Source organism: Colletotrichum godetiae (genome assembly GCF_030913485.1).
Source record: "Colletotrichum godetiae strain CBS 193.32 chromosome Unknown BDP55scaffold_100, whole genome shotgun sequence".
Lineage (NCBI taxonomy): Eukaryota > Fungi > Ascomycota > Sordariomycetes > Glomerellales > Glomerellaceae > Colletotrichum > Colletotrichum godetiae.
Window position 1 is genome coordinate 1 of NW_026851348.1, and position 12,565 is coordinate 12,565.

The 12,565-nt window shown below is 50.1% G+C and overlaps 4 protein-coding genes across 4 annotated transcripts; 2 read left to right on the forward strand and 2 right to left on the reverse strand.

Moving 5' to 3' along the window:
* Positions 1-987: 987 nt before the first annotated feature.
* BDP55DRAFT_699130 (uncharacterized protein) lies at positions 988-2,249 on the reverse strand (the record flags this gene model as incomplete). Its single annotated transcript, XM_060577859.1, has 2 exons — positions 988-1,208; positions 2,201-2,249. 2 exons carry the CDS (start codon positions 2,247-2,249, stop codon positions 988-990), a joined length of 270 nt encoding a protein of 89 aa, XP_060421954.1.
* BDP55DRAFT_35783 (uncharacterized protein) lies at positions 2,117-2,706 on the forward strand. Its single transcript, XM_060567021.1, has one exon. It carries the CDS (start codon positions 2,301-2,303, stop codon positions 2,616-2,618), a length of 318 nt encoding a protein of 105 aa, XP_060421955.1. The 5' UTR covers positions 2,117-2,300; the 3' UTR covers positions 2,619-2,706.
* Positions 2,707-6,554: 3,848 nt separating this feature from the next.
* Positions 6,555-7,481, forward strand: BDP55DRAFT_699131 (14-3-3 domain-containing protein; the record flags this gene model as incomplete). Its single annotated transcript, XM_060577860.1, has 1 exon — positions 6,555-7,481. One exon carries the CDS (start codon positions 6,555-6,557, stop codon positions 7,479-7,481), a length of 927 nt encoding a protein of 308 aa, XP_060421956.1.
* Positions 7,482-8,402: 921 nt separating this feature from the next.
* On the reverse strand, positions 8,403-10,538 carry BDP55DRAFT_35830 (uncharacterized protein). Its single transcript, XM_060567023.1, has 2 exons — positions 10,183-10,538; positions 8,403-10,114 (listed from the first exon to the last, which is right to left on the reverse strand). The coding sequence occupies exon 2, from the start codon at positions 10,065-10,067 to the stop codon at positions 8,616-8,618; it is 1,452 nt and encodes a 483-aa protein (XP_060421957.1). The 5' UTR covers positions 10,068-10,114; positions 10,183-10,538; the 3' UTR covers positions 8,403-8,615.
* Between the last annotated feature and the right edge of the window lie 2,027 nt (positions 10,539-12,565).

Here is a 12,565-nt window from a genome sequence, read left to right on the forward strand (position 1 = left end):
TAGTGAAATCTTGCGGGATTCACCGTAAGGTCTTTTACCGTAATGCTAAAGAAATTATAGTAGAATCTCCCTAATATTTATGAGAAATCGTAATACTACCGGCACCCTTATATTTACATATAATACCCTACCTCGAGGTCCACCTAGATTACAATATATAATATTTACACTGCGGGCAACGTCATATTGTATTAGCATATCGTTTGCGTTATAAGAAGCTAAATAAAAAGTTCTACCTAGACTCGATAATTCCATCCATTTACAAAGACCATAGAGAAAATAAATAGATACTAACGTCGAGTCAGCTACAATCCTTAAACAAATAAAAGACTATAATTACTATTAAACGTCGCACCGGGGCTAACGTAGCTAGAAGAGGTTATGACTTGCAAGAACTGCACCGGTATTAACATCCTTTATCAATAAATCCACAGAGTATTAGTAATTATGGTCCTTAAAGTAGCTAGTCGCCATATTACACATTCTACGTCTACACATAGATAGGAGACTACGAAGGCCACCGCATTTACACTTCAGGGTGGCGCATAAGCCTAGAAGAACTACTAGTACACAAAATCATAAAAATCATTTTAAAACACTAGAGCATAAAATACATTACGTTTGTCTCAAATTTTCGGATTATGGTTTTAAGACTATAAAGTCGCGTTTTCCTAAAGAGCGGATTCCACACCCTCAATCCTATACGTCTAGACTTATTCTAATTTACTTGACCCCTTTCATCGCCTACGATAAACCTAATCTAAACTCCTATAGAACTTTTACCATTCATAATCCACTATAGATGCCAGACACAATAACTCCAGATAACCAAAAACGAAAACGGCCTTGGAGCAGCTTAATTCCTCTCAATACTCCAAGTATCCTCTACAAAACGATCGTCAAGTCGCTGAGAAACCAGCCCAACGACAACGGCCACTCCACCCCGGCCAACGTTACCACCATTCTCCAACAGCCCTCCTCTCCAGCTCACTGGTACCGCGGCCTCCAGCACGGGTACTGATCAGGGAACCAGGCCAAACACTCCTCGCAAGCGTCGTCTAGGCCAATGGTCTGCCATACCTGCCTCTTGGCGCAGGGTTTCTGGATGAGGCTCGCGGGTTGGCAGAAGCGGGCAAAGGTGAAGGAGAGGTGCTTGCACATGAAGGCGTGGGCGTAGTATTGGCACATTGTGAGCTTGTGCTGTTGAGCTCGTGTTGGATGAGGAGGTTGTGATTGTGATAGAGGGAGTCGGTTGCTTGATGTTGCGAGAAAGTGAATATCGAAATGTTGAGAATGAGTGATTGAAACTTGGCGTATGAAGGAACAGCTTTGCTTGTTGACGGGTTCTCTCAGACTAATGAGGCTTTGTGTTTCCAGGGAATGTGTCTCAGCAAGTGGTGATAGATAGTTGCGACTGAGAGTCTTAAGTTCAGACTTGGACAGAGAGTGAGGCTCGCTCGTTGGTATCTTGATAGGCGTGTAAGAAATGAATGTGATACTATTGGATCAACAACAAGATCCAAAATATCTAAAGCACACCTGAGAAATACTGACCACACGGGCACGTATTTGTAGTTTCCCATGTCTTGCAAACACATCATTGTTAAACATACCAACGTCAGCACAGTTTGCCTACGTCGGGCACCAAACCACAAGCTACGGCATCACCTCGATCCTACCAGACAACACCGTTTGAGAAGCTGTAGGAAGCCTCCTCCACCCTTACCCTACACGGCACTCGAGCCGAAGGCGAGGTACGACCAAAGACAAAAAAATCAAGGACGAAACTCCAAACCGAAGCACCGATATCTATCAAATCTCCTCTCACAAGCAGGGCGTGGGTCCGCGGGTCGCCCGAAAGCTGCAGCATCCCGCTCCGGGAAAGCAAACGGTGGCTACCGCGGCCAGGAACCAGGAACGAAGCGACGCTGAGTCTCAAACGGAACCCTCTACTCTTATTCGAGAATTTTGAAGGACACACACGGGGGAAAGAATGCTTTGGGTCCGGCCACTCTTGCATTCAGCTTCACATGTTGATCGAAAAGACAACTGGCAAAGGGGTGTGTTGCACTGTCTGATGAATGCATCCACGTTCCAAAATGTGGTGCCCGACCAACGTCATGATGTCTCTCGTGCTGAATTTGAGGCAAGTCGACACGACCAAGGGGATCCCTAACGGCTGGTCTATCTTCAACCTCACCCGGCATCGAGGCTGTGATCGTAGCATATAGGGCTGCAGGTCCCATCATCTCAGGATCGCAGTGTAACGCAGTCGAGAAGCGAGTCCGACCCGGAGTGAGATGACGAGGTCGTACAGTCTGGTGGCGGAGTGCGCAACATTGGGGCTGGCAGAAAGTACGACGGCCGCTCTCACCTGTGGACGACAACACATAGAGAGAGGATGCGTTTGTACTGCGACCTCAATCGCTCCGTTGGAGACATGTACAGAAGTTGGCAGGCCATGTCATAAGGCACGCCTGCACGTGTGGTTTTTGTCTGCACCCACTTACACAAAGCAGGGCTCGCCACCCGAGAAAAGCTCCCATCATGTCTCTCGACAAGGCGGAGTGGAGGTGGACCCATCAAGAGACATGGAAGAATGCGTGAATCCAAGATGACATCGGTGACATACACAGTAGCCGCAAGAACCTGGAGGCCTATTCTTCACCGCCAGTCTTGGTAGTGCCTTTTTGTTGCTGCTGGTACTGCTGCTCACTTCTGCCGTCGTTAGGCCGTGCTTCAGTATGTAAGCGGTATGTTGGGTTTCTTGTATTCTTAAAGATCGAACGCCATTCAGTGAAGAATAAGCTGGTGAGGTGAGAAGGAGGGGCGGCCGCATTGATCATGGCCAAGCGTAGGTTGGTTATGGGCCATAGGCTTGTCAGATCCAGGGTCATTCTTCTCTTCACTATAATAATCTGCTTCATCGGCACTCGTGTGTTGGCGTGGCGTAACAGTGCGAGGTGTTCCCTGGGGCGCTGGGATTGGAATACGCGCAGTTGTCAGGCGCAGCGAGGCCGTTGGCTTATGCGCTGGCACCATTGAGGCCTCTGGGAGGCCGCACATGAGGTCGGCGAATCGCGACTGAGAGTAGGGGGAATCTTTACACTTTGGACTTTGGTACAGTGAAAAAAAAAAAAAAAAGAGGTGGCTGGGATGCCGAGAATTGAGTCTCGCGCAAAAGGGACGTTTTCCCTGCTTTGAGAAAGCGCGCCGCGTCCCGTTGGTCAGATCAGAAGGCGATCAAGAGACGTTGGGCGCTAATCCAAAAGTAGACTAGACTGAACCGGGTCGGGGCCACTGCCAAACGCTGGCGGATCGAATGAGGAGTACGTACCTCATTTGGGTGGAAACACCGAGGAGCACAACTTCACAAGTTGTTCCACGACGGACGACTTGTGCCATTTAACCCAGTCTTCCTCGTACAATACGGCTTTGTGCAACATGGATCGGTGAATACACCACGATGTCCGAGCAGCATTTGTTTCGGGACGTGGGCTGGGTATTCTGAAACCCCCAGACTGACCAGGGTGACAGTCGCACGGGCTATTTATTCGTTGCTGTTCAAGGGCGACGGGAAGGATACTCGAGTCTCACTTTCGACAGTCGACATCCGGCCACGTTGTGCGCCTTCGAGCCCCTTGCTTTGCCTTTGCCTGCGTATCCGTAGAGTGCATCAAACACTCTGGGCACGGCCAGAAGTAGGCTTGCGTGGGGAGCATACGACCGATATCAAGTTGCCAGCAGCGGGCCACCAGAGCGCATTGCGCCTGTCTGTGTGGGCGCATGGCGAAGTCTCAAAGCACCGCGAAAGACAGGTTCGGCGAAGTGAGGGAGGAAAAGCAAGCAAGACAGCGGCCCAGGCTGATTTGTGCGCATCAAGCGAGATGGCATCTCCCGTGTCTCAGCCCGGCGTGATATGATGATCTGACGGGAACAGTGTGAGAAGATGCTTGGAAGTAAGGATCGTGTCGCGTCAAGTTTGGCCGCCGTCGTCGCAGCGATTGGGACAGACTCCTATCCGTCTCGAGAGCCGAAGAAGACAATGTCTGCGCATACTCGTAGTCATAGAGGAGTCCAGGCCAGCCGAGCAAGCTGCTATGTGGTGAAGGATACTCGAGAGTTGAGACCCCGCGGACCCTTGGGACAATTAGTTGGGAAGTCGGCTTGTCTCGGAGCGTAGTCCCGCGCGTCAGACGGAAAGCGCGGCGCTATCGCGTCGTCGGCGTCAATTCAGATCACATAGCATCCTAGACCTAGGGTTCAGATGAACGGCGCTTGGTCCCGTAGCGCGGTCATGTGGAAAGCTTGGATGGCGAGTGACTGGGCGGGCCGTCGAATAACGGAAGAAGCACGTCGTAATGCGGTCGGTATCAAGTATTCGCAGGATGAAGCAATGACTGAGGTGATTACAGCATTGCCGCTGCTTGTTCGGAGAGCGAGCTGGAAGAGGAAGATTGCCGATGGGTGGAAGAGAGGGCCGGTGGATGCAAGGCAAGCAGCAAGAAAGTGACCAGGAAGGATTCCCGTCTTCGCTCCCACCTTGGTGGTGTGTCTGGCTCTTTCGACTTTCCATGCTGGGGGCCTGGGGCAAGTGGACAAGTTCGCAATTGCAAGTGCTCATCTCACTCACACCTGAGTTCAGAAGGGAAGCGGGTCGCAGGGATCCCAACTTAGGTACCTTCCAGGTTACCTTAGCGCGGGCATCTTTCTACCCCCCGCCCCGTGTCCCCGTCCAAGTTCGTGGGAAACGGTGCCTGTGCTTGGCTTACCTTGCCTTACCTTACCTTACGGAGTACGGATACCTTGACTTGCACACTTGCAAGCCTTGTTCCCAGGTTGTTTCCTGCCTCCGTCCAGTCCAGCTCCAGCTTTCACTTTCCAGCCCAAGCTCTAGTAGCTCCAGTTCCGGTACCAGTTCCAGCTCCAGGCAAGCTCTTCTTCTTTCTCTTTCTTTCTCACCACTTTGGCTGAATATTCCTCGTACCTACGAATACCTAGCTTTTCCAGCCCCAGCCTAAGCAATTGGAGGCTGATGTCACTTGCGCCCAATCCAACAACCGTCTTCGCACTCGATTCCGCCGGGGCTCCCACATCAATCACCCTCGAGCCTTAACTCACACGGTGCGCGCGTCTTCCGAGGGGTGGACAACTCATCTTGCAGCTTCTTGCCCCCCCTCATCCAACCTACAATACCCGACTTCATTCGCTGCCTTTCGTCTCTGTACGACATAGCCCACGGCCGCTGTTGCTGCTCCCACTTCTCTCATCGCATAAGCACCCGACCCCTGGTGCTCAAAAACTCCATCCTCAGACGTCCTATCGCGTAGCCGCCATTACCTGTACGGTACCGTACCCGTTGGGTGACTTCGTCATTCATCCGTACCAGTACCCTAGAAAGTGCCTCCATTCCCACCCGGCCTCGGCTCTCCAAGCTCTACACCACCTACCTATCTTACGGCCAGACCGCGCAGGAGCTCTTGCAAAGGCCCACACTCGTTCATGCACAATACGACCGCACGCCCCAGTCCTCTGCGCCTTTGTCTGCAAGCTCTCCTTTAGGGCACATATAACCTGCAGCTACCTACATTACCTTACATTACATTACATCGCCGGAACCCGTCTCAAAACTTACCTGCATCGCTGCCATTCCTCGACTCATCCTTAACCACTGTCGAGATGCCTTCATAGCCCGACATCCAACATAGTATCTCGTAACACCTCAATTCCACGACCGCGACTGCTGCCAGCCGTCTCATCTCGTCTGATTCGGTTCCGCCAGCTCCCACCAAGACGTTGACGGAACTTTGGCACTTGGTCCCGCCCCCGCAGCCACGCCTACGCTCTCGCTCACGCCCACTTTTCACCGCCTCCTACGCCGGCATTGCCCTCTGACACTCGTTTATTCTCCCAGGGATCGCCCTCGTAGCCCATCAGATAGCTCACCTACGCCTGCTTTCCAAAGGCCTCTTGACGAAAGCCCGCCCAAGCACTGAGCGACGTCGTCATGCTATTTGCGAAAACGACCACTCAATCACTCATCTTCTCACTTGAGCCTCATCCTGCTCTCACTTGGATAATCAATTTCTGCGCCTAGCAAGTTGCCATTTGGTCGAACGGTCGGACACCCTCACTAAATACTTACTGTAATGTATTATACCTGTGAGTAACCATTTCTTCCAGATTACACTCAATGCGATCAACGCCCGTAGTCGCTAACAACCGGCAAAACTCAGTCTCATTATCAGGCCAAAGATAAAAACGCCATCGGCTTGTTCTGTTTCACGGATACCATCTCACCCTCGAGCTTTCCGCAGCTCTCATAATTCTGGCGCATTCACTACTGCCCGCGACTCACTCCCGGCCATTGACGCCCTTCTACTCAGCGACTTTGATTCAGCGCCAAGAACGGCACTTAATTATTTATTGGGAATTCCCCGGCTATTTTCAGTCAGCTTCCTCACTTTGGGCTTGCCACTTCTTCGACAAGTCTAGGAAAGCAGCGATACTAATCTCCGCCATCTCACCCGCAGCACACGTGCGAGCCAGTCCCAATGGCTTCCTCCGAAGTGGACCAGAAGTTCCTCGGAAAATGGGCCAAAACCGTCGAAAACGATAATCCCCTCTTATCATCAATGCTTTACAAAATCCTCGGGCTCTCTCTAAGCCTCGCAGAGCAACTTGTCACAGCGAAGAAACAGCGCAGACCCGATGCCGCCCGCGCACCGCAGTCCCTCGACCTCATTTTCCACATTATCTGGCTTTCAAGGGAGGGCCTAGTGATGCTCCAGCAATATGTGATTCCTATGGTGGGAAACCACACAGAACTCCGGGTATTGGCGTACAAGCTACGAGCATCGTTCTACCACATCTTCGTCCTGTTTCATAACAAACCTGCAGTGTCCACCATGGGCATCGCAACTCCAGACACAATGGCTGGATTAACCCCACCAAGGTTGGACAAGGGCAAAGGAATCGCAAGGGAGGACTGGAACTCATCACAAGGCTCAATACAGCCTACGCATGCCCTTGAGGGCGGCCCAGTGAACCCTCCGCCGGGTTTCGCTCCTCGAAGCGCCTCCGACCAACCCGCCGCTTTCCTCGAGCCGCCGAGAGACTACCTCCCCGAAGCGCACAAGTACTTCAAGGAGGCGATTGCCCTGGCTGACCAACACCTCTGGGGATCCCACTCATTACGACTCTCTGTCAAGACGGAATACGCCGCGTTCCTCTACGAGTGTGTACACGACGCTGACGGGAGCCGGAAACTAGCCAAGGACGCCATATCCGAGGTCTACGAGGCGACCGAGGGCATGGATGACGACATGTTTTCTGACGCTTGCGAGCTGGTCACTGTCCTGGGCAAGATGATGAAGCGAGGGCTTGGGTCGAGCAACAACACTTTGACTAAAGGAACAAGCCCTACTCCGGCTGCACCTCCAGGATCGACTATGGCCCCTGGAATGGAGAACCCCATTTGAGGGGTAGCTTGATTCAATGATGACTATCCTATGTCTTGGGTGGGGCACACTCGATCTTACTCCATCTCCGGTCACAAGTGCCTCGGGATGTAGCTTGGTGATGCTCGTCCGAGACTCCTGCTCCGACTAATGGCGAAAGCCACGCTCCGGGTTGCGTATGACGACCTTTCTTACCTGAAGCCGGGTAACTCTTCCCCAAGCTTCATCGATGTATAAAAATTCAGCTCGATAGATTGCCGCCGCAGCGGAGTTGAGCAGGTCGAGGGGGGCAATCTTGATACTTTGAGCGCATACAGCATCTCAAACGGCGCACTGGGTGGCATATAATATTACAGCAGACCCCTTCCACAGTTTCAAGGGCTGCTTACTTGTACTTATATTGGATACGGCAAGAACGGGAGGTGAATTGAAAAGGTGGGTTTTTTTCTCTACATGCGCTACGTAAGATGGCCGTTTTTTTGTTGTTGTAATAGTTGATTCCATTGATACCCCGTCCTCTGCGGTGGCTGCTGGTGGTAGTCTGTACTTTTCCTTTCTGTAGGGGTTCCAAGACTTGGGCATTTCTTCTATGCAAGTTGTATTCCATGGTAACTGAGATGCTTTGAGAGAAACACAGACCAACCATAAATCATGAACAACATAGCATGCAGAAAAAGTTCGTATCGAGTATGGAGTATCAACTGTGAATTTGGTTTCTCTCTCTCTCATTCGGCTTAGCTTTGCTACGTTCTGGACGCTTCCCACCCCCAAATCCCTGTGAAGTAGCAGAAAGAAAAGAAAATGCAAAAGTTGGCTGGCTATGGTAAAGAATCCTTAGTCCTCCTCATAGTGAGGAACTACCCTGTTTACCCAGATACAGCCCAAAACACGAAAACAAAACGCAAATTATTCCCCCGTCTATTCCATTATCCCGGATTCCCGACCCCAATTCTTTTTGGTATCCCGTAGCCCATCACACCCGTCTAAACCCAGATGTCCCAAATCAGTTTCATGATCAAAGTCTTGTAGACGAAAAAGGGTGAGGCCGTAACCGTCGTCATCATCATTCGTCAGTCGTCACCCCCCTCGAGTCAGGCATCTCATGGGGTCGCATCTCGCAAACAAGCGTAAAAAAAAAAGAAAGGGAGGGGGGTATCAATCTTCGTCATCATTGACTAGAGCATCCTCAGGAGCGTCCCGACCCTCGTTAGGGTCCAACAGATCCTCACTATCGGCCACCGAGGAAGCCCAACTCCGCACGCCGGCGGCCTTGTCTCGGTCCTCTTCGGCCTCGCACCTCGACTTGATCATATGAAGCGGCACCATTCGGCCCGTAGCGTTAAAAAAGTTGGCCTGCATCTCGAGCCACTTTGTCGCCTCCCTCTTGGACACCACAGCCGCGAGGGTCGCGTCGTCGCGGCGCTGCTGTCTGTCTGCCGGGCTGGGCGCTCGTCTACTGGCGGGAGCAGGAAGCGGCCTCTTTCTCTTATGGGATGCTGCCGGCGCGGGAGGGTAGAGTGCTGGGTGGACGTGACGGCGGATGTAGCGTTGTTGGCCGGCGAGTTCGCGTTCGTATTTAGCTTGGGGTTCGGCGTCGTTGTCGTCTGCGCTGGTAGCGGAGGACTTTGACACGGAGGCCGAGGAGGTGTCGTGGAGGAGGTTGAACCGGTCTCGGTAGGATGAGCTCGGGGTCTCCTCGTTGGAGTCTGAGGTAGCAGGCTTTGACGACGAGGTTTCTGACGGGGTGGGCTTGGAAGGGTTGCTTCTTTGTCTGGGCTCCTTGGGCTTGGGCTCGGATTTCTTCGCCTCTAGCTTCTTGCCCTCAGTGATCTTGACTTCCTTGAAAGGTTTCTGTGACTTTTTCGGCTTGCCATCGGCCTTGAGGGTCTCGTTGTTCTTCTGCTTCTGCTTTTCGGCCTTGTCGTCATCTGCCTTCTTTGCCTCGTCTTGGCTCACAGCGGTTTTGTCATCAGCCTCAGTATCGGCCTGAGATCCAGCTTGGATGGACTCTCCTCCGGATTCGGTCGAATTGGCAACGTTGATCTTCAATACGTGCCATCGCTTTTTGACCTCGTTCTTGCCTCTGTTGATTGCGTTGCCTATGGAAGCCCAGCTCTCACCACCCTCCTTCATACTGATGATGAGGGCATCCTCTGAGTCCGTCCACTCGCCTGCGCTTGATGATTGAGCGCCAGCAGAGGCATCTCCGCTCTTTGAAGATGTATCGTCGGTTGTGGTCTTATCTTCTGAGGCTGTCTCGCCAGAAGCTAACGTTTCAGCTACCTCTGAACTGGCAGCTTCTGATGTGACTCCAGAAGATGTTTCTGCTTCTGTGGCCACCTTACTTTCGGTATCTGCGGTCTTGCCCTTCTCGCTTGGCTTCGTCTCAAGGTCGACCTCACTATCAGCAACGTCTGTACTGACTTCCGAACTCGCAATGCTGGTTGACTCTCCAGATGTGGTTCTGTTGTCAGGCTCGGTGAGTTCCTCAACATCAAGATCTCCAAACAAGTCGACAAGGGTCATGGCGTCATCGTCAGTCACCGCTGTAATGGAGGATGTGGCATCGTCAACCGCCATGGCGGCCTTATTCTTAGTCTTGGTCATTGTGTAGGCATAAGTGTGTTGATTCGTGAAGAGTTAAAGAGGTAAAACTGGGATGTGTATTAGTAAAGCGAAGTGTAAATTTGAGAAGGGAAGTTTGGCTGGAACTGTAGCTCACTTTTCAAGTTTGGTCTGCCTGTAACTACCCTGAATACCAAAAAGGTGTGAAATTGGCAGTCGTTGCTTCCGTTCCAGGAATTCCTGCAATCGTCCAATCTGCGATATTCAGTCCGCCGATTGACAGCTGCCGATTGTATTCAGAAGACGCGTTGATTGATGCTGCACTTCGAGTTCTTGCTTCTGAGGTTGGTCGGGCGCTGTCTATGGACTTGGTTGTGATGTTGATGAGTTAGTTGTAGGTAAGCCCCTACTTTGTGATTGATGTTGGAAAACGATGGTGAGATTGCAGTGTTCTCTTGATAGATTTATCAATGAAAGTGCCAGCTGAGAAGTCACAATTGGCGATGGTCACAAAGTCGTTCTTTGTGTGAAGTTTGGTGTGTAGTTGGAAGAAAGAATAGAGGGTCAAGTGAACGGTTGACCTTGCCGATGGCTGAGGTAGGTGAAGTTGGCAAAGGAGGCAGGAGCCAGTAGTCACAGGGGTAGAAATCAGGAAGCTACGATTTCACCCAAGCAGGAAGAAACAACGTTCCGTCATTCTTTCCCAACCAGACAGGCATACCCTCCCAAAATTTCAATGGGCAATCGAATCAATTCTGTAAGGTAGGTAAAACCCAGAAAAGAAGAGGAAAAATCTGCTTGTGGCTATAGTGAGCACGAGCACGAGCACGAAAATAACTAAAAACGTGAAGCTGGCTTTGACAACCAAGATGAGGTAGGTGGCAGAGGACCTCCTTGAAAGCTATTAATACGGCTTCATCAGACTGCCAAAGTGTCAAACTTCAGCTTGAGCGGTTAAATGGGGCGGGCCAATCAACGAGCATGAACCATACGGGAAGTGTGCGTATGCAGCATCAATGATCAGACACCACATCAGTCATGGTGGGACGAAGGGACGAAACGCCGCGGTTCGGGGTCCCTAAGGTTCTCCAAGTTCCATCCCCCCCCCCCCCCTTCGCTGGATCTTAAAGTATCCTCCGGTCTAGAACAGGCGAGACCGGGCGGCAGGGCGATCTGCCGAGTGCATGGCGTCAACGGGTTGACATGTTATGGGTCCTGTCGATCTACATGCTGAAAATAGGCGTTAATTGTGCGACGTGCTGAGTGTGATATTGAGTGGGAAGTTTGGTAAGTTTGGTAGAGCTATGGTCGGTCGCGTGGGGGGAGGATTCGGAGGAGTGGGATATGTGGAAAATACCAATGTGATGTTAACGACAAGGTCCGGGGATTGGTCCAAGGCGCTGAGCCTCTGATGCAGGTCCGGCACCTAATAAGGTACCATACTCCGTACTTTACGAAGTAGATGTGTATACGGAGGTGCGTCTCAATAGTCCTTGCAGTTGCTGCCAAGACCAACCCCTACCATAGACAGGGGAGTCGACAAGGGGCTGGCTAGGGTGTATACAAGCGGCAGAATTCGGCCACTTCCACCTACTATAATTATCGTTAATTTAGTAGTAAAAAGTCGTCAATTAAGGTTAATTAATGGTCGTTTAATAGTATAATCTAGCCCGACGACCCTCTTTATATTTATTACCGCCCTCTAAAGTAATTATTTATTAAATATGGTGAGGTACCCTTTTTATCTATTTTTAAATCTCCTCTTACAGTAATACTTTCTAGTACTCTTACTAGTAACGTACTATTTCGGCCCGTAATAAAGGCGCCCCTTTCTTAGTAATCTATCTCTTTATTTATAATTAATAAGGTTTAATAGGATTAAAGTCGGGCAAATTACCTAGCTAGAAAAGCTTTATAATCTCGAAAAGGCTATATATATAATAAATAAAATAATGGTCGTAAGCGGGTACCTTATCCTTTTATACAATTAGATTATTAAATAATCCTTTAATATAAGGGAATAATTTAAGTAATAAGATCTCTTTACGGTATCTATACTAGTTAATTCCGCCTTTACCATTCTATATTAATTTACCTAACTTCGTATTTTAATTAAATTAGGGCTTATAGCCCGGTTAGTTCTATAAGCTTATTTACTCTATACTACTCTCGAGCTCTTACTATTAACGTCGAACGGGCTCGAACTCTATATTAAGCTCGGTAATTATTATATCGGTAGCCTTCTTTTTAATAGTAGTCTCGGGAATCTAATAATAGTACGGCCCTTTTAAATTATATAAAAAAGACCCTTAAAATATAAATTTAAAATAACCCTTTTACCTCTCTTATATATACTATTTAAAGTAAGCCTCGTCTAGGTAATATTAGAGCTTATAGCTATTATAGTAATGGTTAAGGGTAACTGTTGGTATTCCTATCACAGGGATGGTTCGAACCGTGGGTGACGAAGAGGTCAAAATCTATATATATATAACTTCTGCGTAAGGTGTAAAAAGGAGGTTCTAACCGGAGGTTGGATA

Coding starts and splice junctions, on each gene's coding strand:
- BDP55DRAFT_35830 (XM_060567023.1), bottom strand. CDS start 10,067: ATGACCAAGACTAAGAATAAGGCCGCCATGGCGGTTGACGATGCCACA.
- BDP55DRAFT_35783 (XM_060567021.1), top strand. CDS start 2,301: ATGACGAGGTCGTACAGTCTGGTGGCGGAGTGCGCAACATTGGGGCTG.